At 39.8% G+C, this 25397-nt stretch overlaps 1 protein-coding gene across 19 annotated transcripts in view; it reads right to left on the bottom strand.

Moving 5' to 3' along the window:
• PTPRM (protein tyrosine phosphatase receptor type M) overlaps window positions 1-25397 on the bottom strand; it is a 416336-nt gene that overhangs the window by 307510 nt on the left and 83429 nt on the right. For all 19 annotated transcript variants that reach the window (XM_035126005.3, XM_088675354.1, XM_035126003.3 and 16 more), the window contains exon 2: window positions 2827-2949. In XM_035126005.3, the coding sequence (XP_034981896.2) occupies window positions 2827-2949 (123 nt within the window). The remainder of the gene's footprint in view (window positions 1-2826; window positions 2950-25397) is intronic.

Genomic DNA, 25397 nt, shown 5'->3' on the forward strand with positions numbered 1-25397 from the left:
TTCAGAACCAAAGTGGGACAGTTTAAGGCAGATTATGGGCTTGTTTGAATCAAGACAGGGTGCCAAAAACACCCTGAACCAAAGCAGGGACCATCAAAGCACCTCAAACCATAAAAGAGTTGGATTTTTTTATTTAAAAAGATGCTGCGATTTGTCTGCAAAAACTGAAACATTTCCTTCCAAGATTGCTATATAACCACAGCGAGGAGAGGTGTGAAGGAAATCTCTTTTGCATAGGACAGGTCTAGCTTCTAATGAGAAATATTTATTTTATCGGGGGTCTCCAATCACATACTTTTGGGGAAGTGATGCTAAAGTAATCACCTTGTTCTTGTCTGTTTTATTCTCTCCTCTCTGCTTGCTTTATACAAGTGGTGTTTGCTTGGAAAAACCTGGATATTCAAGTTCTTTTATCTTTGTGTCACTACTCCTATCCACTCAGCATTTACTTCCTGTGAATTCTGATGCCAATTCTGAGTAGAACACAAGGCTGAAGTTTCTGCCTAAGAAATAATAAAGTTATAGATGGCTCTTTTGGGGGGAGGATTAGTTACAGGTAGGTAGCCGTGTTGGTCTGACGCAATCAAAATAAAAATAAAAAATCCTTCCAGTAGCACCTTAGAGACCAACTAAGTTTGTCATAGGTATGAGCTTTCGTGTGCATGCACACTTTGGGGCAGGATAAAATTTTAAATGTGTCCAAAACAAAAACCCTGAACAAGTTTGTCTCTAATTTGGAAAACTTTATCCACTTAGAAGGAAATTTCATTCATTTCTGTTGAAAATAAAAAAGCTAGCATTTTTAAGTTTTCGTTTTTCTGAATCCAAATTTAGACCCCAAGCTGAACCAGATAGCCTTTGAACTGCTTCAGTTCAAATAATTCTTTTTTTTTAAAGGATCTCAAACTTTATAGTTGATCCACACACCTAATCTGAACTGTGGTACTTCTTTATATATTTTTGTGAGCAGCAAGGAATAAGGTGATAGTTCTGAACAACTGAAAGATATAATGTGCTCTTCTTTCAACCACTTCTAAATGCTATTTGATGTTCTTATTCATTGTCTTGTTTTACAAAGTATTTGTCAGATATGTGCAATTAAGACCACCTACTCACTTCAACAAACCTTATGTGATTTTGAAAGAGAATTGTGTCTGCATTCTTATCTATTCCACTCTGCTTTGCCTACACATAAGTAAGTATCTAGACATCAACCTGTTGTAATTATATCTTTTCAACTTTTACAAATCTTAAAGCGTTATGTGAAAGAAAACATTGCTATTTTGGACTGAAGAGAAAGCTATTTGTTTTTCAGTGTGCCTGAAACATCCCATTAGTAGCAAAATGGATATCTTTTTGCAACCCCAACAAGAAACTTCAAGGACTCACAAGGTAAGGTTTGGTTGCAACATCAACACCAGAAGGTGACACTAGTAGGTAGGTGCCATAAAATATCAGACAATATTTAGAATTCACAACCACATTAAGATATGAAAAGGTATGCAGACAGGGAAGTAGCTGGGGTAGCCAACCCTGCCCTATATCATGGTTAACCCGTGGGCCAGAGCAACCAGTATGCTGACAGAAGTGGCCTCCACACCCTAGCAGTTTTATCTGCTAATGTGAATGGAAAGTGCTCTGCCTGATCTTTAGAAAGTTATCGTTAAAGAGAAGACTTGGGGTAGAATTCAACGTAGCACTAAGTGAACCTTCCATCAGCTCAATACTTTAGGCTTGCACAATGGAATGTTCTTCCTTCTAAGGCAGGGGTAGGCAACCTAAGGCTGGTTATCTCCCGCTTGGATTACTGCAATGCGTGGGGCTACCTTTGAAGGTGACCTGGAAACTGCAACTAATCCAGAATGCGGCAGCTAGACTGGTGACAAGGAGCGGCCGTCGGGACCACATAACACCGGTCCTGAGAGATCTACACTGGCTCCCAGTATGTTTCCGAGCACAATTCAAAGTGTTGGTGCTGACTTTTAAAGTCCTAAATGGCCTCGGTCCTGTATACCTGAAGGAGCGTCTCCACACCCACCATTCAGCCCTGACACTGAGATCCAGCGCTGAGGGCCTTCTGGCGGTCCCCTCATTGCGAGGAGTGAGGTTACAGGGAACCAGACAGAGGGCCTTCTCGGTAGCAGCACCCGCCCTGTGGAACGCCCTTCCATCAGATGTCAAGGAAATAAGCAGCTATCTTAATTTTAAAAGACATCTGAAGGCAGCCCAGGGAAGCTTTTAATAATTACTGCTGTATTGTTTTAATACTCAATTGGGAGCCGCCCAGAGTGGCTGGGGAGACTCAGCCAGATGGGCGGGGTATAAATAATAAATTATTATAAGGCTCATGGACCAAATGTGGCCCAATCGCCTTCTCAATCTGGCCCGCGGATGGTCTGTGATTCAGCGTGTTTTTACATGAGTAGAATGTGTGCTTTTATTTAAAATGCATCTCAGGGTTATTTGTGGGGCACAATAATTTGTTCATCTCCCCCCCCCCTTGAAATATAGTCCGGCCCACCAAATGGTCTGAGGGACAGTGGACCGGCCCACAGCTGAAAAAGGTTGCTGACCCCTGATCTAAGGGTTCAAAGGTTCTCCTAACCTTCTGAATTTGGGGAGGGCACAAAAGACAAGAGGCAGGGAGAGGAGCAGAAGCAGAAATTCTTTTGCTGACAGGATGTGGTAGCTAGATATCACCACCAGTGCTTTATATCCCTTTGTTGTATTTGAGGAACCCCACATTTCATAAGCAATAGTATAAAGAGATACTGCAAGAGATAAAACATACAATATATAAAAGAAATGATTTCAACTGAAAACTACCTGTTGGCAACCATGGATCTGATGAGGGCTTTACCAATGTGTTCACTTGATCCCAGTTAAGGTCATCATCATCAGACTGACTATATCCACATGATGCAAAAGGTTCATCGAATGAACAGCCACCTGTTAAAAATTAAAAAAATAAAATAACTTGAATGCATTCTTTGACTCCTGCATTTTCATTTAAATTCCCTGCTTGCAAATCTGTTACTACCTTGAACATCACAATAGAACAATTCCGCCCCCCCAATGAACCCAGCATAAACTTGTTTCCAAAATATCATTAATTTTAATTAAAAATAAGTCACTGGTTGCTAGCATCAGATATGAACGATATCAGCATATCATATGCCTTCACTTTTATAAGGCAGTTTATTATCCTGGAATTGTTACAACTCATTTCTACCATATGGACAGGTCAACTCCAGTAACCAGAGCAGGAATTTACGGGTGTTAAGTCCCTGCAACCCCCAGAATGCAGAAGTCACTGTATGAGCCACACATCCACAGTGAGAGAATGGGGGCATGGGGGAACTTGGGATCTGGCAAAAAATGATTATTTTCTTATTATGATGATGTGCTTGACACATATGTGTCAATGTCTGGGCCGTCTATGCACTGCAATCATGTCCTTTGTCAGAAGGACCTATAATCAACAACAGAAACTAATTACAGGTAGGTAGCCATGTTGGTCTGCCGGAGTCGGGGGGGATTCCTTCCAGTAGCACCTTAGAGACCAACTAAGTTTGCCATTGGTACAAATACTGGTCTCTAAGGTGCTACTGGAAGGATTTTTTTATTTTGTTTCAACAGAAACTAAGTTCACACTCAGTGTTGAGTTTATTTGCTGCTTTTAGTATGGTACCAATGCACTATAATACTCCACACCTAGAGCCATGAGTTGAAATACAGTACACGTTAGTTCAAATATTCAAGCAAGTTCAACAATTGGTTTGTGTAACCCTGAGGTTACAATGAATCACACTTTCTTTTTCTATTTAAATGTAGATGGAACATCCAATGACTTGCTAGCATATAAAGTCACCCTACCCTTACGCAACTCCCAATAACTGGTTTTGTCTTCAGTTTCTATCTTGTTATTCTATAAATTTAATCTAGAACTTCAGTTCAAAAATTATTTGGTTCACAATAACTGGTTCACAATACCAGCAAGTGTTAATAAATAAATTATAATAACATTTTCACAAATTATAGTGTTGATGTGATCAGAAAAGGTTTTCCAACCAGGCCAGTGTTTGGTTTAACTGGTATACTGCACACTTCAGGAAGACTATCCCTACTTGTCGGCTTGATAAAAAACAAACACTTTCCCCAAGCCTAAGTCCTGGTGGAGGGGGATAGTGTGTGCATACATGTTCAAGGGGTGTGTGTGGTGTATACATGTTTGTGATGTGTGTGCTGCTCACAACAGTTCCCCCAGTTTGCAAGTATGCCAACTGGCGAAAAAAGGTTGGTGGTTTCACTGTTATATACTGATTTATGCTAAAAATAATGAAATGGGAATAAAATACTACTAAGAGCTATGGCTAAAAAAAGGAACAGGAATGGCTAGTTGAACTATACTCGCACATTAATACTCTTAATGTGAGATATGAGAAATGACCCGTCTGGGAAACAAACATTAATCATTAATTTTTTCAACATTCATCCAAACACTTTCTTCTTCACTTAAATACCACCATCTGTTTTCCTTTATAACAAACCTCACAAACATATTGCACATGCCCCGGTGGAAGACAGATAGGTCATCTTCACACAGTTATAAATTGTGTTGTAAAGAAGAGTCTTGTTCATTTTCTCTGAATGTTTCAAGGTAAATTAGCAGTCCTGGGCACTGCATATTTCTTGAACACTCTTGACTGTACCTACCTCAATTAAAAATCACACTGTAATAGTAAGCTCATTAAAGAACTCAACATTTCACCTCGACAACAAAATATAATTTGTCTCAGATAGAAAGAATGAGATATATTTTGAAATCAAGGAAATCTTCTCAACAGCTTATACTTTGCTATTTTGTGTCTGGGAATTTTAGAATATGAAAGAAAAGCTAGTTCCATAAAACTAAAAATAAGTATTTTTAATGGATGGATCAGTGAAATTCTATCCCTTGTGCTAAACCACAGAAAATATATCAAGAATGAATGGTTGCCATATCTAGGAAATATAAGTACCCTTATTTCATTGACTATTTATCTGTAACAATCTGGTGCTAACTATGCAGGCTTTGATATGCACACACTGTGTGTAGAGCACAGTTCTGTTACACCCTGTGGAAGCCTCCATACAAAGAGGTTATAGCTACAAGAGAAAATATTATACCCCAACATATTACAACAATATATGGCTACCTAATTCAGATAGGGTAACAGTAAATCAAGCAAAGGATAGTGCATTGGAGAACAGCAACAACCAGTCTATTCACCCTTCCTTTTGCTCTCCCACTTCCTTATGCCACTCACATATGCTACATTTAATTAAGGATTGTGATAAAACTGAGCGCTGAAAACTGAACACTGAAAACTGAAATCAGGTGCAAAATTGCTCGGGTTGAGAGAGAACAGGCGTGTCATGCCATTTTTAAAGATGGCAACACAACCTTTTTTAAAAGATGTTATGCCTTTAATCACCCTCCTGTATCCAGTGAGATACTCAGACATTGCTGTATCCCAGATATTTCCCTCCACATATTCAGGGGCATTTTAGACTGGTTCTTCCATTGTTGAGCTTTCATCAATCGTACGGCAGTCAGTAAGAAGCCTATTAGTTCTCTGTGGTGCAAGGTGGAGCCCAAGTCTATATCTAAAGATAGTAGGACTATGGAAGGATTTTGAGAAAGAGATTGGCTTGTAAATGTGGATATAATGGAAGATACTCTATTCCAATGTTTTTAGCATGGGGGCTTTCAAGTTGTTCTATTTTAATAAATATAACCACCATTCCATTTCTCATCTCATGAGTTTTCTTTGTGGGTACGTGAGTAAGGTCAACCGAACAGATGCTTCTTACACGACCATCACCCCTGATCCTCACCTGGTGCTGAGAATATGGGAAGGAGCAATACTATGGCCACACCTGTGTTATTCAGGTATGTAAGCAGTATAGCAGCACAATGAAGTATGCCAGTGAAATATCTTAAGTGCATGTCTGATGTAATGGATTCATGCTCCTTATTTACCTGTCTGAATGATGGCTCAAGTGGTTTGAAAGAGTTGGGATTTATAGTTTCTTATAACTGTATTAAGTTTACAGTGAGGCACAAAAAATCCTTAACTTTTCACATAACTGGGGGAAGAGGCGCAGCAATCAAAGTAGTACCATTGAAGGATTTTAAGTGTCATATCCATGTCAAACAAACTAATCTCCAAACAACATTCCATTATATATTAAACACAGAAAACAAAAACAAAATAAAGGCATAATTGAGAATAAAATCAGAACGTAACAGAGCGCATCAAGAATACATGCAGACAAAGAACATACTCATATTGAATGGTTTCAGTTTGTAAAAGAAAGGAACTGTGATCAAAGCCTCACACTTCTGCCAGATTTGACACCCAAAGTAGAAATAGAGAGGAAACTGCATTACTATAAAGGAAATGAATATCAAAGCAGTCTATGTGGAGCCAATTTTTTTTCCGTCCAAAAGAATGAAAGCTATGTAAAATATTAATAAGCTCAGGTACATGCTTCAATTAAGAAGTTGAGCTACACCTCTAAAACACCAGCTGGAAAACTTTAAAGTAAACTATCATTTGCAAGATTCGGATCTAATACATAGATGACAGAATGATCTAACATATGCTTTGGAATTGCCCCAAATTACCAAAAATCTGGACTGCTGCCAAAACAGTACACATTATTACATCAAAGCCAAGGCATTAGTCTCCCACACACACACACCAACAGACAACAACACACTAAACATACATAAGAAAACACACACAATTATTTTTACTTATACTAAAGCTATTTCAGGTGTTGTAACACAGACCCATCTGAGACCCTTATGTTAGGTTTATTTAGGTAAATAAAACGAATACTATTCCATTGACATAGGGTGGATGAGCATGTGAGCCAAGGCGCACACAACTCTTTTCTCATGCTAAACTATTATAGCCAAACTTAGCTAAAGTGAGCAATGTGCATGTGAATTATTATACATTCATACTGCCTGATTGTCTTAATCTTTCCCTTAGCTTTATTGAAAAAGCATGATTTCACATCCTTGAAGAGGACTTAGATGAGATACATACATTTGCAATAAGAAATGTATTATTCCCAATCCCTATGTTTGCTAGGGAATATAAAACTATTAAAATAGTTTCCATCTGAGCATTGTAGGTTAAAATATCCATGTTTAACTATTCATTACAAAACTGAGTAAAATTACCAGTTAATGCAAGCAGCTCCCAAAAGATGATATAAAGAATTTTTTTAAAGAGTCATCTGTTAAAAGAGTTCATTATCTCATATTCCCTAGCTATTCTATAATTTGGGATTTACTATCATTATCTGTCTTAGATCTTTAAAGTGAAAATTCTAACTTTACTTATATTCCAGGTCCAAAAAGCTAATTCTACAAAATTCTCCTATATTTTTGGTTGCATGATTATCTGTGGACCAAGTTATAAGAATGATTTTGCCTCATTCATATATTTCCCCCTGAATTCTAACACCTAAAAGCAGCAATACTTAAAACTTTTCAAGCTATCAGTATGAAGCTGTATTTCATATTCAGTATAAAATCCATAGAGAATCACACAATTATAGATTTGTAGAGTTGGAAGGCACCATGATGTTCATCTAGGCCAGGCATCCCCAAGCTTCGGCCCTCCAGATGTTTTGGACTACAATTCCCATCTTCCCCAACCACTGGTTCTGTTAGCTAGGGATCATGGGAGTTGTAGGCCAAAACATCTGGAGGGCTGCAGTTTGGGGGTGCCTGATCTAGGCCAACTCCCTGCAATGCAGTGGTACCTCTGGTTATCAACTTAATTCGTTCCGGGGTGGGGGTGGGGTATCTGTTCTTAAGCTGAAACCATTCTTATCCTGAGGCGCGCTTTTGATAATGGGACCTCCCACTGTGCGCACGCCTCCAGCACGCGATTTCCGTTCACATCCTGGGGCAAAGTTCGCAACCAGGAGCAACTACTTCTGGGTTAGCGGAGCTCGTAACCTGAGGCATTCGTAACCAGAGATACCACTGTATAGGAATCTCAACTACTGTATCTATAATAGATAGTCATCCAACCTCTACTTAAAAACCTCAAAGGAAGAAGAGTCCACCACCTCCCAAGGAAGTTCATTCCATTGTCGAATAGCTCTTAACATCAAGAAGATCTTCTTGATATTAGTCAGAATCTCCTTTCTTGTAACTTGAAGGCATTGGTTCAGGTTCCACTCTCCATAGCATGAGGGTAGTTTAAAGCTTGCTCCATATTCCATGTGACAGACCTTTAGATATTTAAAATGGCTATCATATCTCCTCTCAGTCTCCTATTTTCCAGGCTAAACATACCCTACTACCTCAATTGTTCCTCATAAGGCTTGACTTATAGACCCTCAATACCTTCATCCAAGTCATTTACACAGGCCTGACAGAACCCCGTGGCATCTCACTTGTCCCCTTTCCCCAGTATGTTAAGGAACTATTAGTGAGCTCTCTTTGGGTTCTGTTGGTCAACCAGCTACAAATCCACCTGAGTCTAGCGCTCATTTTACCAGCTTGTCAGCAAGAATATCATGGAAGACTTTGTCTTTTTGAGTATTTCTGACCATGGCTCTCATCCAGTAGTTGCTTCAGCTTTTTGAAATCAACATTCAAGTCCAGAGTACATGTCCGATTGCATGCTTTCCCTTGTCTGTGTATAATGAAACCCAAGAGGACATGATCTTTTCCTCTCAAGGTTCCCAGCATTTCCACTTTGTCAATCAGTTTCTCCCTGTTGGTGAGGACCCCCTTCTTTCTTCATCCATCTTCTGGGAGATAAAAATGTCAGCGAAAAAATTGAGGAATTTGTTGGATCTTACATTCATGGCAGAATTTTAGTTCCAACAGATATCAAAGTAGTTGGAAGTCTCCTGTGAATACGAGATCTTTCCTTTGGGAATGTTTGGTAATCTGCTCTAAGAAAGCATCATCTAAGTCTTGAGTCAGGCTTGGAGGACTATAGCAGACCACCCACAGTAAGGTCACTGTTGTTTTCCTCGCCTACAATTTTTACCCATATACACTTGATCTATCTTTCATTTTCCAGCTCATGGATGTCTTCACAAGTGTGCACATCCTTTACAGATAATGCTACTCCTCCTCCTTTCCTATCTGGTCTATTCCTTTTGAACAGGTTACACCCCTCAATTGCTACATTTCAGTCATGAGACTCATCCCACCAAGTTTCAGTAATGCCTACTAGGTCATATTTGCCATCCTGTATTAAGAGCTCATATTCTTCTTGCTTGTTCCTCATACTCTGTATATAGTATAGAGACAACTGAAACCACAAGTCATTCCACTCCAGCTGCTTCCTTTTTGTAGTTTTCCACCCTTTAGCAGGTTCCTGGAGCACCACCTCAGTTTCCTGAGCATCAATGAAGCTAGTATCCAGAATACCAGGTGCTCCCTGTCATCTGTAATATTGTCTCTCTCCACCTCAATATAGTTTAAAGCTCTCCTGATCACATTCATGTGACTCTTAGCAAACACATTCTTGCCATCTCTTGCCAAAAGACCTTCCTCAAGGAAGCAGACACTGGTCCAAGAAGCCAAATATTTCCTGACATCACCTGCACAAGGAGTGATTTATTTCCTCTCCCCCACCCTTTCTTACTGGGACACAACCTTCAGCATGGAGTGATGAAAAACCACCTGTGCCCCAAGGCCCTTCAGCTTCCTGCACAGTCTCATAGTCCCTTGCTATATGTTGAAATCTGTGTTTAGTGGTATCATTTCTATCCATATGAACCATAAGGAAGGGACTGTGGTCAGTGAGCTTTATAAGACTTCACAAATTCTTTGTCACATCTTGAATCTTTGCACCTGGAAGTCAGCACACTTCCCAGGACATCTTGTTACTTCCACACATTGTTGTCTCTGTCCCTACCATCACCACATATCTCTTCTCCCTCTGGAGCAACAGGAATTGTTCTGTACACCATACCTTCCAGATTCACCTTGTTGTATTCTGAGATCTGGGACTGCTGTCCTTGCTCTTATGGCCCAGAATTGGTGTCCAATATGAGGGCATGGAATCTATTTGCAGCTCCAGTAACACAGCATGGTTCCTGACATGGTTCCTGTGCATCACATTCCTCCAGCAATTCGTTTCCTACAATGGGCAATCGTCCTCTCTAGGAGCACCCTACCTGCATCCCTGTTCCAGGACAGTCCACTCTGCTGTGTTGAAAAAAATCCTCATCTTGCCCAGTGTGTGGATAGGTGGAACTCAAGTTGCTGTACTTAAGGCATCCCCTTCGGCACTCCAGATGTTTTGGACTACAATTCCCATCATCCCTGACCACTGGTCCTGTTAGCTAGGGATCATGGGAGTTGTAGGCCAAAACATCTGGAGGGCTGCAGTTTGGGAATGCCTGCTGTACTTTCTCTGCCAGAAAGGCAACCAACTTACACTTGCTGCAGTTTTGGTTTTGCATGTTCTCAGGCAGTAAGACAAACACGGCACAGGTGCTTCAGGTCACTGCAACAGTTCCTTTGCTCCCTATATCTCTTGGTCCTACATACACCATGAGGCAGCACTCTGGGACACCCCCTCAAAATGCCCTCGCTAACGCCCGTTTACAAGTCCTGGTCGTGAGCTCCCAGAGGCTGCAATCAGAAGGCAGAAATAATTGAGCATTCCTCACTCCACATCCCATATAAACAAAACAAAGCAAGGTACTGCGTTCTGTAATCTATACCTTTCCATAAGGAATCCAGCTGTATTTCTCTTCATCTGCACTTCAGCTTTTAAAAGAGGTATCGTCTCCCTTTATACTCCTCAAGCAAAAAACTATTAAGTGTACTTGAAGCTCAGTCGAGCTCCCTGGTGCAGCTCATTTTTAATGAGCATCTTGTCTTCATGTTCCCCAGAAGACAAGATCTGCAAAGCAATCTCAGACAATTTGAAAATGAGGTCTGCTGCTTCCCCAAACCGTTGTCTTTTTGAGCCTGAAAACTTCCTGTTGAAGCCATATGGGAATGGTGGACGATTTTAGTCAAACCTGATTTCATTCTCTCTTTTTTTATCACAAGCTCCTGCTTAGAAGCCCCACTGTGGCTTGGAAGTGCATGCAGCCTGCTTTATGCTTTGAACTTTAGAAAGGGTTTAAACAGTCAATCTCAATATCATTATAATTCCAAGTGCATTACCTTCATATTGGTTGTGAGAAAATAAAAATAAAAAGTTTGAAGCTGATTTCATGGGTAATCCTTTCAATTTACTTGATGAGTTTTGCAGCTGCAAGTGCATGCTCTTAAATAATAGCATTTAAAGCAGCGGTATAAATCCTGTGTATTTAAAACACTTTCCTTGTATTAAGTAAAGAACAAAAGCAGTATTAAGTTTTCTTGGCCGGAAAGGATTGCAGTTAGACAAAAAGAAACATTTCTGCAATAATTACCAGCCATTTCTTAACCATATACACCAGCACCAGTACTTTTAGTAATGCACCTTTAACCAGTGGTTACTTTGGCCTCCAGGATCAAGTTCTGTGTTCTACTATCATAGGCTTTAAAAGGTTGTCAAAGTGATTCAGTTAGAATTCACACAGATTAACCAAACACAGGATTGCAGTCATAAGGAGCAATTCACCAAGCTAATACAGAAAACACATTGCAACGGTGACGGTTGAATCTACTGTACAGGAATACAGTAAGTATTCCTAATTTGGAGAATGTTAATCCTTGTGTTTTTTTTACTGGTAGCTACTATGTCTATTTTGTGAAGTGCTATACACACTCCAGTACCTTGGGTAATAAGATACATATTACATATATTTTCTGCCATGCTCTCTCCTACCCTCTGCCAAAAACCCCCCCTCAATTTGGAGCAGAAATTCATATACAGTACAGAATGAAATAAAATCAATGGTGTGTTGACTACATATATTTACTCCTATACTTTCTTTACCCATTTTGCCGAAAGCAGTTTTAAGCGTTTATTTTCTCATTTATTTATTTTTTGCTTGAAAAGTTTCTGTTTCTAGGCATAAAAGTCAACTTTCTTCCATTGCTCAAGGCTACCATAATTTGATTCCAATCTGCTCATGTATGACCCAGTGCTAACAATAGAATTCATTATTCAACTTATATCCTTTTAGTAACAGCTGTTGGTATTTTGTCTGTAGCAGAAAAACCTTCAGAAATCTGTGCTTCTGCTGCACACCAGACTGATCAACATAACTGAAATAACCCAAAACTCCCAGTAGCCACTTTATCACATGATTTCTTTGCATCCAAAAGTGTCATCTCATCTAGTTGGTAGCCATGTCAAACTCAAATGTCTAAATCTCTGTTTTAAAATGTACAGTCGTACCTCTACTTAGGTATCCCTCTAAATACGGAATCGTTGGGTTACGGCCACTGGAAGTTGGGTTACATCCAGGTTTCGCTCCACACACTTTGCACATGCGCAGAAGTGCACCTCTATTGACATTATTTTGGGGGTGCAAACGGACCCCCGGAACGAATTAAGTTCGTATCCAAAGGGTCCACTGTAGTTTGTTTTCTGTAGTTCATTTCTAATCATCATCTCTGATAATCAAAAACAATTTTACTTTCTGCTTCACATCTTTTTGTTTCCTTCCTGAGAAAAACTAAAGAGCTAATTTATGTAAAGGTGAATTATTTCAGCACCCTTGACATGTGAAGCTTTAAGAAATGAAATGCTTAAGGCAAAATATGTGTGTAAGCCTTTAATATGCATGTTTTAAAATATCATCAATGGGGCAACAAGCAGGATTAGGACCGCTGAGCATGGCAAGGGTGCTAACTCTTTCTTTCTGTGCTGTGATTTTGCAAAAACTACATTCCAAAAGCTCCAGCAGGGAATCTCCCCACACACTATGGTCTGATCCGTGTTTTAAGTAATTTAAAACATGCACGTTAAATGTTCACACACATCTGACATGGTGTATATCAAGTACCCCTGCTCATGAGGCAGACAGAAGCAGCCACTTTTGGTGGCAGAATCCTGCCGGGCGGCACCCCTGTGAGCACCCTTCCCTTCTTCCACCACTGCTCCCTACCACAAAGCCTTGCTTACCAGGGTTGCATGGCAGTGGCTTCTGGCAAGATCTCATGAGATCTTGCAAAACTCTAGCAAGATATCACTGGAAGCTGCTTCTGCACGACCCCAGCAAGCAAGGCTTCGCCGTAGGGAGCGGGAACAGCACCTTCTTGTTTAGCCTCAGGCAACAAAATGTGATGGCCTGCCCCTGATTCCAGTTAACAGAACAAAGTGCAACCGCTGTGTCCACTTGGACAAGACCAGCAGCAAACTTCTTTGCCAGCTGAAAATGAGCCTTAAAGCAATTCACATTAGCTCTTTGTTTGGTAAAGGTAAAGGGACCCCTGACCATTAGGTCCAGTCGTGACCGACTCTGGGGCTGCGGCGCTCATCTCGCGTTATTGGCCGAGGGACCCGGCGTACAGCTTCTGGGTCATGTGGCCAACATGACTAAGCCGCTTCTGGCGAACCAGAGCAGCACACAGAAATGCCGTTTACGTTCCCGCTGTAGCGGTACCTATTTATCTACTTTCACTTTGACGTGCTTTCCAACTGCTAGGTTGGCAGGAGCTGGGACCGAGCAACAGGAGCTCACCCCATCGCAGGGATTCGAACCGCCGACCTTCTGATCAGCAAGCTATAGGCTCTGTGGTTTAACCCACAGCGCCACCTGGGTCCCTTTGTTTAGTACCCCTGCCTAAAGACTTGGCTCAAGATTCCAAAATGCAAAGTAAGAGTCATGTCACTGAAGCATTTTTTAAAACAAATATTAAAGCTGCCTTTCTTGACGTTAAAGGGGAGAGGGCTAAATATATATACAGTATATAAAGTTTTTGCTAGTACAGGGCAAAACTTTTTTTGTATAAAGTTTCATTAAACTGAGCAAACACTCCCCCAACCAAAAAAAAAAAGACATCCTCAACTTTTACATACTCTGTTCGGACCCAAAAAATGATCACTAAGCAGAAATCAAGACACAGATTAACAAAACATGGTGTGCTTTGTATTAGTCTTTATTGCTATTCTGATAAAAGTTCTTAAATACAATTTAATTCACTCTTAAATAGTCTTGATTGATGGTACCTTCTCTTAGTCTTTTTCATTTGTTAAATTATGACAGATGACTTATGTACATTACAGAATTTCAATGACGTCCCCCCCCTTACTTTAATTAAAAGTATCCCATCCACAGTTGTTCTTAATCTATCCCCCCCAGAACAATGTGACAGTCAGCAATGATGATAAATAAGGGGAAGGCCAAAACATTACAGAGTCAGTCCCTTGATGATGTGAGGAACAACTGGCATGTGAATATAGAGCAACTATCTCAGCAAATTTGCAGCAGTGTTGGCTCCAAACACTTCAGCATGCAGTTGGTCTATAGATTTCATCATCACTGATTCTTCTGAATTAAAAAGAAGTCTCCCTATAAACATGTGTCATCATCATCCCCTGCCATAGCAATCTTGAATGCTGCCCAGTTTGGAAGAGGAAAGAAGTTGTCCAGGAGTTGTCAGGAATGTCCTAGGTATGAAATAGTATGTAGGTTTGTCAGTTTAAAGAAAAATAACCATGAGCTTCCAGATCCTATGGAATGTTGTTCACAGCTGAGCCTACAGATATAAGAAACAAGAGTAGCTCACCCACTGGTCTACAGAAGAAATCCTGGATTTATCTATTGTTTTCTATGGGCATCTCTGTCTTTTGCTTCATGACTAATGGTTCCTCTGTTAACCAATGACAGAAAAAAGTGAATCCTGGATTTCTTTATTCTCTATTGTTTTCTCTTCAGCTTCAGAGGATGAGGGGAAATAAACTAAAGAATCAGAAGTCAGGCAGACTGTGTGAGTCTGTCAATTAGGTCTGTGGTTGACAGGGTGAAAGAGGTAGGCAACCCAGGAAAGCCTGAAGTCATGGCAGCCAAATGCTGAAGGCCAGCAAGCTCAGCCACAAGCAAGATGTTGTCGGAATGCACACAATGGCCACACCCTCCATACATGCCAGCATCTGTATACACACTACACTGACTGAGTGCATTTGAAGGAGACCTCTAAAAATATCCAGGTGAATATGCTTCAAAACCTATGTGTGATGAGGAATTTTGATAAGGCAGGGTTCTGCACATTAATTTGGATGTTTCACTCCAAGATAAATGGGGCCCTTTTATAGACCAGTATCACAGAATGCAGAAGGCTGACATTGGGTGTAAATCAAATAAAACAAGAAGCATTCACCCTTGAACCACTCTGTCAACTACTTTTATCTATTGCCCCTTTTCACTGCCCAATTTTCACCATCCATGGCTCTTCTAAGGCAAAATAGGTCCATGCATGGAAGCACCCTGGGCAGATGAGTCTGGACATAGCATCTGTTTTTCATTATGGCACAAGGCCAGGGGGCCCTTGTATGCAAACAAGCAGATTAGCGAGCTGCAGGCTATAAACCAAAGGAGGAACATTCAGTAATGAACTGAGTGGTGAAATGAAGAAAGTGATCTTTGAAATTACTCTTTCCCCTTCCTTCTTGCTATTCATACCTGCTTTGGTATGAAGAATTGAGACTTTTTAAAGGTCATTCTTAATTGCATTTCTGAAATGAATTTTAGATGTAGTTGCTGGTATTAAATATGGAATGAGTATATGACCAATTAATTTTCTTTTCTTTACTGGAGGGTTATCTGCTGCACTTTTATTTTGTGAAGTGTATAGAGGGGTCTAGAACTTGAATATGCATTTTTTTTCTTGAAGGGGTATCATGGAGACTTGTCCATATTTACAGGCCACTGCAACTGTACAAACCACATTATTTATTTTTATTTTGAAGCATTTTGAAGCTGCTTAATATACAACAACAACAACAACAACAACAACAAATAATGTGTCTCTTTTTCAGTACACAACAACAACAACAACAACAACAACAACAACAACAACAACAACAACAACAACAACAACAACAACAAATAATGTGTCTCTTTTTCAGTACACAAGAACCCTGCAATTGCTTGAGTGACATTTGGCATTCTAAGTGTTGATCAGGGAGTTCAAAAAGGCACAGTTAAACATTTTTTAAAAGGTTTTCAGACAGCAAGGTATAAAACCTCAGCAATGCAATGATTAACATATCATAAAACTAGATTTTTAAAAAACCAAAATATGTAGCATTTTTGTGCTTCAGTTCAGGATTTCTTGATTGTTTTTTTTTAAGAAATGTAATATGTATGCCCTGCTATTTATCACATTTTCTTTCAAATATATACAGTATAGCCCAATACTTTGTTACAAAGTCTCATTTGCTTAAGTGGGCCTAATAGGCCTAATTATAAAACATTTTGCTTTTGCTCACAAAGTAGACTCTTCTGGGCACAATTTTTTTTAAAAAAACTGATCTAAAGTAACAACATCTGATATGCACAGTTGGCTCCGAATCGGTCCCTTTAACAACGCCATTCAAAATAATTTCCTCTTGTTTCACATACTTCCCTTCCAAAAGGAGCATTTACATTCAGAAAATGAGAGCACACTGTGTACCATCATAAATACCTGTGAATTAAAATTATGTGCCTCAAAATTATGTCTGTCAGATTCTACAGCATCAAAACGGGCAAGTTATTCTAAGATGACATAGTAATTATACTGTGTGGAACTAACATTACTATAGCTGAAGTTGAAAAGCACTATTCCAAACTGCTTATGGCATGCTCAAATATTTCAATGCAGGATTCCAGGGACATAACAAGGCACATAGCTGTGATATACTTGGGACTGTGTTAGCTTACTCATTCTCACCCAGCTTCCCACTAAATCACTAAAAATAAATCAATTAGTAATTCAACAAGTAAATTGTAGAGGTGCAACCAAAAATAAAGTATGAGCACTGAATAATTCTATGTCACTGAAGTCCCTACAATGGCCACTTAATCTCTTGCCGGTGAGCGGCTCTTGCAGCCCAACGTGGCGCCTCCTCAGGCCTGAAAACGCAGCACCATTTTAGAATGTTTCCCCATCCCCTTTGGCCACCGCAGAGGCTCACAGGTTCCCGCCAAACCTGTCCTTCAAATGTGCCAATCCACGGTGGCCCTGGAGGGGGGCAGGGGATAGCCATCAACTTAGCGCAGCCAAGCACTCAGCACAGCATCCAGTCGGCCTGGAACGTCACCCCCCTTCCCCTCCCTTCATCAATGGTTGATTACTGTTCTAACCATTTCTTTTCAGCTAGCCAGGCTTTGCTGTGGTCTTTTGACAGTTGCCATATTCAGGGCCAGGAAGGAATTTTTCCCTGCTCTGCAGGTTTCATCTTCCCCATAGCACTAGTCACAACTTTGGCGGTTTAGGCCTTGGGCGGAATCCTATAGTCTTTCATCCAATTTGGGGGGGGGGGTTTGAAGTGGTGACTCACCACCCCATTCCCTGCGGCGGCATTAACAGGGTACCACATAAAAGGGGTCTGGAGGGAAGTCTCTGTCCAAAGAACCAACTGTGTATGGCTAGCGGGCCATAGATCTTCCCTCAGCATTTGGGGGTCATCCACGTAAACCTGTGATTTGCAATGGATCCACCCCTGAATAGACCCTGTCATGCCTCAATTCCCCCAGCAGCGGGGCTGAGAGGGATACACACCCAATGCTTATGCCAAAGCTTCCTACATCTGAAATCAATAAAGTTGTGGCCATTTAAAGCCCAGACAGTTGTTGTGTCCATTCATTTTATCACTCAGCAGTTAGGCGCACATCTTGGTTGCTGCCCAGTCAATACACAGCACTGTCAGTAACAAGTATTAACATGCTTTTTTTCATAGCATCCATCTCCCTAAAATTATTTCCATTAATTTTAATAACAATTCAAGTGAGGTTGCAAACTACAGTACTAAAATTGATGGTATGCTGCCCTTAGATTGCTTAAAAGCCTTAGCTTGCTTCATTCTTTATTATTTAAAAAAAGCTACAGAAAAAACAGAAGCTACTTCCTTTTATTGTTATTGTACTTCAGCATCATAAACATTTCCCTTGGGCCATTTTTATAACATCAAAATTTCAGCATTCATATACTACGATATCAAGAACACTTGCTACAGTTGCTCTGAAAAAAATTCACCGTACATTAAGCAATCACTGGCTTCTCCAGTAACCTTTTTTGCCCCGTGATTATAAAACTTATGTATTACACCCAATAAACCCCTACAGTTTATCAAACCTCAGCTTCATGATATGTGAAATCAAATGTTGTCATATAATAAAATAAAATACCTGGTGGCAGTTTATTATTTTTGTTGGTTATTATGTTGTGCATTTTTATATTGTAAACTGCTCTTTAATCTTCGGATGGAGGGTGGTATTGAAATTTAATAAATAAAGTAATAATAAATAATGTCCCAGCAGTAGCCAATAAACAAACAGGTGTCGTTTGCAGAGTGTGTGCATACTGTGTACTGGTTGCTGATATACATTGACAAAATATGCATATCTCACATCATTTACAATTGTGCAAGTGAATAAGCATGTTATAAATCTCATCGCTATCATTTTGGGTGAAGACAGAGGCAAAGCAGGTGTTGAGCCTTCTCTCTATCACACAACATTATTTCACCATTTTTCCATGCAAGCAACCTTACAACCTGCTTGTTCTTCCTCTTGTTTTGAACACAGCCAAAGAAACTGAATTTTTATTATTATTATTTTTCACATTTAGAGGTCATATATTTATACATTTTTTATTTTGCACATCAATCCTAAAAATATTAACATAATCCATCCAGCAAAATGTTTTCTCACTTTACACTTTTCTTTTTATTGTACATTTGTGATTATTAGTGCTTATGACATTGTCAGGGTCATCAATATTATTTGTACCTGGAAAGATTTTGTGCAGGTCATACAGCTTTATTTCCTCTCAGGCCATACCCTGTAACTTCCTGCTGAAATCCTGCAACTTTTCATACCACATATGTTTGGGGAGGGGGGTACTGTGTCAAGAACATGTAGCAGAAAACAACTGCAATTGGGGGTGGGGGTGCTGAAGTAAAAGCTTGCAATCTCCTCCTCGAGGAAATGTTGGAAAAGGCGAAGGGGGAAGGCACATGGCCCTGTGGCTCCTGTACATTAATGCTAAACCACAGTAAGATCACAAAATCAAATTATACACGAACATTGCTTTGTTTCTGGAATATTAATGTGGCGGTAGGACAACAACAAAATAATTCAAGAACAGAGTTTGAGATTATTATTATTTTAAAAAATACCTAATTATATGATGGCCTCAGGGTGTATCATAATTAAAGTTAAATGGATTTTCTCATTTTTCCATGAAAAAAGTGTATGTAATACTTAGCATGCAACACGTTTCACCTTCTTCATGGCATTAACTTTCAACCTCTGCTACTGGGAGGAAGATGTAGTTGAGAACATTCCTTATTATGCATTCCATTCTCCTATCTCTGGAGATATAGGCACATGTTTCTTTCTTGGTTACTACTGAATTGTTCTCATTAGTCTTAATTTTAAAAAATCACATCACCGTATTTTTCCGTGTATAATGCAAGGTTTTTTTGCTTTAAAAAAATTAGTAAAAAAATGGGGGGGTGTCATTTTATACATGGAACATGGTGATCTGGGGGAGGGTTAAAATTTAAGCAAATGTCTGGGATTTGGGGCTTGGAAGGGCTGAGGCAGTCCCTCCAGCCGCCGTCCCCTGCTTCTCCTCTCTCTGTCGGCTGTGAGCTGGCAACTGGCTCGCCTACTGCAGCCACTGTTAGCTCGACCACCAGAACGAGACCAGCTACTGCCAAGAGATTTCTTGGCTACCTCTGCTCACCCTTCTTTCCTTTTCTCGCTCCCCCTCAAACCCCCACCCTGGCCTGCTCCCCACCTTCCTCAGCTTGGTTTGGTTGATGACATGGCCCAGCAGAGCGGGTTCTCCCTTCCCCATGTTCTGTCTCAGCATCCTGCTTGGGAGCCTCCTGCCCCTCGCTTCCCCTCAGCCCTCGAGGGAGGGGGCATGCGGTGCCCCAACCGCTGAGCCTGCTTCCGCACCCCCAGCATTGCATGAACCTCATGCTGGAAACTTTCCACCACGACTACCAATCACCTGGATTTTCACTTCTATTTTAGGGTTTCGCATTTTAAATTTTGGGTTAAAAAAATAGGGTCGTCTTAAACATGGGGTCATCTTATACACGAAAAAATATGGTACTTGCTAATAGCAAAGAGAAGATTATAATGTTTTTTGTCAGCAATAATTTTTTTAAAATATCTTCTGATCACAATTTTGTCGTTTCTGTTATATGGAGAGCTTTATTATAATTTATGGCTAATCAAATAAAAGCAAATGACAAAATATTAATCAAAGGCAAAAGCCACAAATCCTTACATAGATGTACTTGTCAAAAGTATTTTGTAGGTATCTTAAAAGACCTACTTTCAAATATTGATGGGATTTTCTTTTTAACCAAATAACAACTTCCAGGATGAAGCTTGGCAATCTGTTGTTGTTTCCTTCTCACATCAATCCTTAACCACAAATCTGTTTTGAAAGACAGTCCATTGTTTTAGCTAAATATCTGCAGTAAGTACGGTAGGATCTTCTGTACACTCTGCATTCCACTAAGCAGGAGGAATGTGTTCCAAAGTTATCTACATATTCGGGCTGAATGGAAGGAAATATATCTTGTTAAACAGTAACTCTTCTGAGTGCATCTTTTGCATTCCACAATTCCACACTCAAATCAAGAGCATGAAATGGGGGCAACAGCAAGGATAAATTTGTATGACTTTGGAAATGGCTGTGAAAGCAACAATTTTGGACCTTCTGACCATTTTTCAGTTGTGCTTTCTGAAGTGCCAAAGTTGTTTGCTGCCTTAATTACTGAGGGAACAAAGGAGACTAGCAGCAGTCTACTGAGATGCCCATCTTATTGTTTCCTCATAAGCATGGATTAGTGATGAATAAGTCTTTTAATTGACCTGTAGAGACAGACTTTCAATTCTGTCCCTGCAAGAGTTTTAATTACTGATTCCCTCTCTTTTTTACAGCAAAAAATTTCCAACTAAGAAAAAGTTTGCTACTAAAAATGTTTTTAAGCAGATTGAAGAAGTATTAATTCTCATTAGTATTCTAGTACATTTTTATCATCTGAGTGTAATCATGCCAAGTTAAGTGATTTTAAGTCCTATGATTCAATGAGAGTTTTGAGTATATGTTTAAAGCTTTCACTGAAATGAATGTGCTTTAATTATTTCACTCTTGGGTGTATGGTTATTGGTACATTTGTTTACACAAACACAGAGGAAATAATATATTTCAAGTTGAATTAATTTCCTTTTGCACTATAATGCAATTGAATAAAAACAAACAAGAAAAAAGGATAGATATTTCTCATCCTAAGTATCAAGCAGTTAGTCAAATATCCATAAACTTTTCAGTGGTCCACGTCTTACAATCAATTAATGCATTATAAGAGCAATATAACTTCCCTGTAACTTCTTTCCATACTGCAGTTGTTCCTAGATGAGAATGGTTATCTAGGTCCACTACAATCTGGGTTCAGACCTAGTTTCAGAGCTGAGTCTGCTATGATGGATAACATTTCTTGTGAGAGGGACAGTGGGAGTGTGAACTTGCCACTTCTTGATCTCTCGGAAGCCTTTGATACAACTAACCGTAGTACCCTCCTGGAAAGTAGGATGGGTACCAGAAGCACTGTATTACAGTGGCTCCATTGATAACTAAGGTCATGTCCGAAGAGTAGCTCTGGGTGAGTGTTCCTCAGCAACCTGAAACTTCAGCTATGCAGTTCTGCAGGGCACTATTCCCTCCCCAGTGTGATTTAATATCTATATGAAGCCATTGGAGCCAGTGATTAGAAGTTCTGGAGCAAGATGTCATCAGTACACTGATGATAAACTGCTCTACTTCTCCATAGCATCTGATTCAGGAGAGGATGTGACAGCTCCAGATCAGTGTCTGAATGCAGTAATAAACTGAGTGGAGGCCAGTAAACTGTGTTTGAATCCTGGGAGGAAGGAAGTTCTTTAGGTGGTTTGGTTCCCATGTTTGGGGAAGTAGCATGCTACCTTTTCTGAACAGAATTGCACAACCTCTGAAGCAGCAAGTGCATAGCTTGGGGGTACTCCTGGATGCATCTGTGGCTGGAGTGCCTTTTACCAGCTTCATCTACATTGCCAGCTACAACCATTCAAATACAAGGACAGTCTGACTACTGCAGTCCATGCATAGTCTGCCCTTGGGTCTCGTTCGGAAGCTCTATCTGGTTTAGAATGTGCAGCCAAACTGCTGATAGATCCATATTGCATATGATTAAGGAATACTGTACATAAAAAATGAAATTAAATTTAACATGGCCTTATGTTGCATGGCTTCACTGCCAATGGTATATGAATGAAAAAGATAAGACTTTCAAGTATTGTGTTTAGGTTGCGAAGCTAACATAGTACCTACAATAAAGTACACACTGTTTTATTAAAAGCAATTAAATTAGTCAGACAACAAGCATTTTTTACTAAATTGATGTTTTTCTCTTTCTTTATGGTAACAACGTTAATTTAATCCCATTTTGAATATTATACACTTGTTTCAATACTCAATGTACTTCCTACGCATTAACTTACAGGTTAAACGGTTTTAATAGCTAAGAGCAGGGCAAGAGTTTCGTTTCAGATTACGGACAGCACATCTTAAGCCATAAATATAAAAGCCATTTACCGACGTACGTTATTTCCTTAGATTAGTAATCACCAGTAAATTACACAGAGGGAACTTGATTACAGTTTTCAGTCTTTCAGGAAAAGGTCATTTAATAGAAAGAATTGGGGAAGCTGAAGGCTTTTAACAAGTGTTTTACTACCTGCCAATCATACTAACATGCGTAGCAGGTACTAAGATATTTCACAACCTAGCCTAGGAAGCCATGCTTTCTCCAATGCTGTACCTGTAAAAGGTTCAAATTAAGGGTTATCTGTTTTAAAAGCACATATTAATTTTATTGTTAGTGTTTGTAAAAAAGAAGAAAGAAAAGCTTATTTTGAAAGTTCATAGATATGATGCTTTTGCAGATCTTTGACAAGGGAGCAATGTGAAGACCTGTAGGTAATAATGAAAGAAGAAGAAAATACACAAAGGACTATATTTCCTTTTCTTAGCATGCTGTGGGAGTGAAGGTACAACTTATTCCACAGCAATCTCCACTTTACAAGAGAGACCTGTCACAACTTAATTAATTAGAATTAATCAGTCATATATATATATATATATATATATAATCACACACACAGAGAGAGAGAGAGAGATTATATACGGAATTTTCCACAAATGCATTTGGTTCAATGCTGTTCACAAAAAAAATAAAGTGACAACAAACTAAATGCTACACAGAAAGGTTTCTCAAGTACCAGGGTAGGGTCATAGTGCAAAGCTTTCTTTTCTTTCTAACCCCAAATATCTCCAACAACCTTGCATTCCCTTTCTGCTAATGGATTCAGAAGGCAAAAATATGGGCATTAACAGGCGATCAAAGAGCAATTCCCCAGACCAGGTGACAAACTTTCCCAGACCATCTATTCTCTAAAATGCTGAAAAACAAACTTTTATTTAGGTTTACATGTTCATTGATTCCAGACCAAAGTTACCACATAAATTCTCTCTGCCAAAACAAAATAAAAATATTCCTTCCAGTAGCACCTTAGAAGTGTGCAGGTTGTCATGCACACTTCTTCAGGTACACTGAAACAGAAGTCACCAGACCCTTATGTACAGTCAGAGGGTGGGGTGGGGGTATTACTCAGAAGGGTGGTGGGAATGGGTGATTGGCTGATAGGAGTGGTAAACCTGTTGATGACTGGTTACAGGTAGGTAGCCGTGTTGGTCTGGGTCGAAGTAAAATAAAAAAAATCCTTCAGTAGCACCTTAAAGACCAACTAAGTTTTTATGAGCTTTCGTGTGCATGCACACTTCTTCAGATACAGTGAAACAGAAGTCCCCAGGCACTTATGTAGAGAAGGGGTGGGGAGGGGTGGGGATGGGGAGGGGAGGGGGGATCACTCAGAAGGGTGGTGGAAGTAGGTGATTGACTGACTGATAGCTGTTGATGACCGAAAACGACTGCAAATGGTTTTGCATGAAAAAGCAAGGGTTGAGATGGCTGAAGATCATAAGTGCCTGGGGACTTCTATTTCACTGTATCTGAAGAAGTGTGCATGCACACGAAAGCTCATAAAAAACTTAGTTGGTCTTTAAGGTGCTACTGAAGGAATTTTTTTATTTTACTGTTGATGACTGTTAACGACTGTTAACGACTGCAATTGATCTTGCAGGAAAAAGCAAGGGGTGAGGCAATTAATCCCTTTAAATGTTAAAGTCCTATTTAAAAACAAACCCTTCCCAGTCACACATTCACTCATTGCTAAGTTCAAATAATTATTACTCATAAAGAAAGGGATGTGTAAAAAAAAATGCCAAAAAAGCCTTCACATCCATCCATCTACATAGGCATAAAGGAGATAGGAAACATACACAAGAGAAGGAAAATACAAGAAGGAAAATTGGCAAAGAGCAGCTAGGCAGTAAGAAGCAGGTCCAATTTGACTGAGAAAAGCAGTCTAAAAATGGCTACCAGATGGTTTTAAACTTTCCTAATTTATCACTCTTTTTATGTGGCATTCTTTCATTTGCTGCCAGGGCAAGCAACTCTAATATACAGATTTCATGGGCAAGGCTACATTTTTGCCTTCCAGTCTTCCAGCCTCACAAAAACACAGTGTTTGGCAACTAGTACAAATCTTTGTGCTCATGCCTTTTGAGCCTTACTGGAGGCCTAAGTTCCTGGTTAGCAGCCCAGAAGTATGTGTGCATATTTGGAAAGGAGCAGCAAGCATTGAACACTAAATTTATTTGCCTGGCTACTTCCACCCACATGGAAACAGCAAGTGATTAGTTCCAATGTGGCCCCAAGAGATCTCACAACACCAACAAACATCTGAGGCACACACCCTTGTTTTGTCAGTGATAGATAGTTAAATATAAATTTTAGTAGAAGGTAATGGCAAACAGATCAAACTTCTGACTACAACAAACAGTAGGAGCTCTTCATACATTATTGCAGTGGAATCCTACAATGATGTTGCATGAATCCAATTGGCCTGCCAACTTGAATAACATATTGGGGGGCAAGTAAGCCCCAACGTGTATAAGCAATCACAAGATGCAGCACATGCATACCATTTGAATGGCAATGTCCATCAACTTTGGGGCAGGTGACCCCCTGAAATATTTTGTTGGGGGGGGGGCAAGGGACCTCGGCCCGTAGGAGTTGGGT

This window comes from Zootoca vivipara, chromosome 8 (assembly GCF_965207765.1).
Source record: "Zootoca vivipara chromosome 8, rZooViv2.hap1.1, whole genome shotgun sequence".
Lineage (NCBI taxonomy): Eukaryota > Metazoa > Chordata > Lepidosauria > Squamata > Lacertidae > Zootoca > Zootoca vivipara.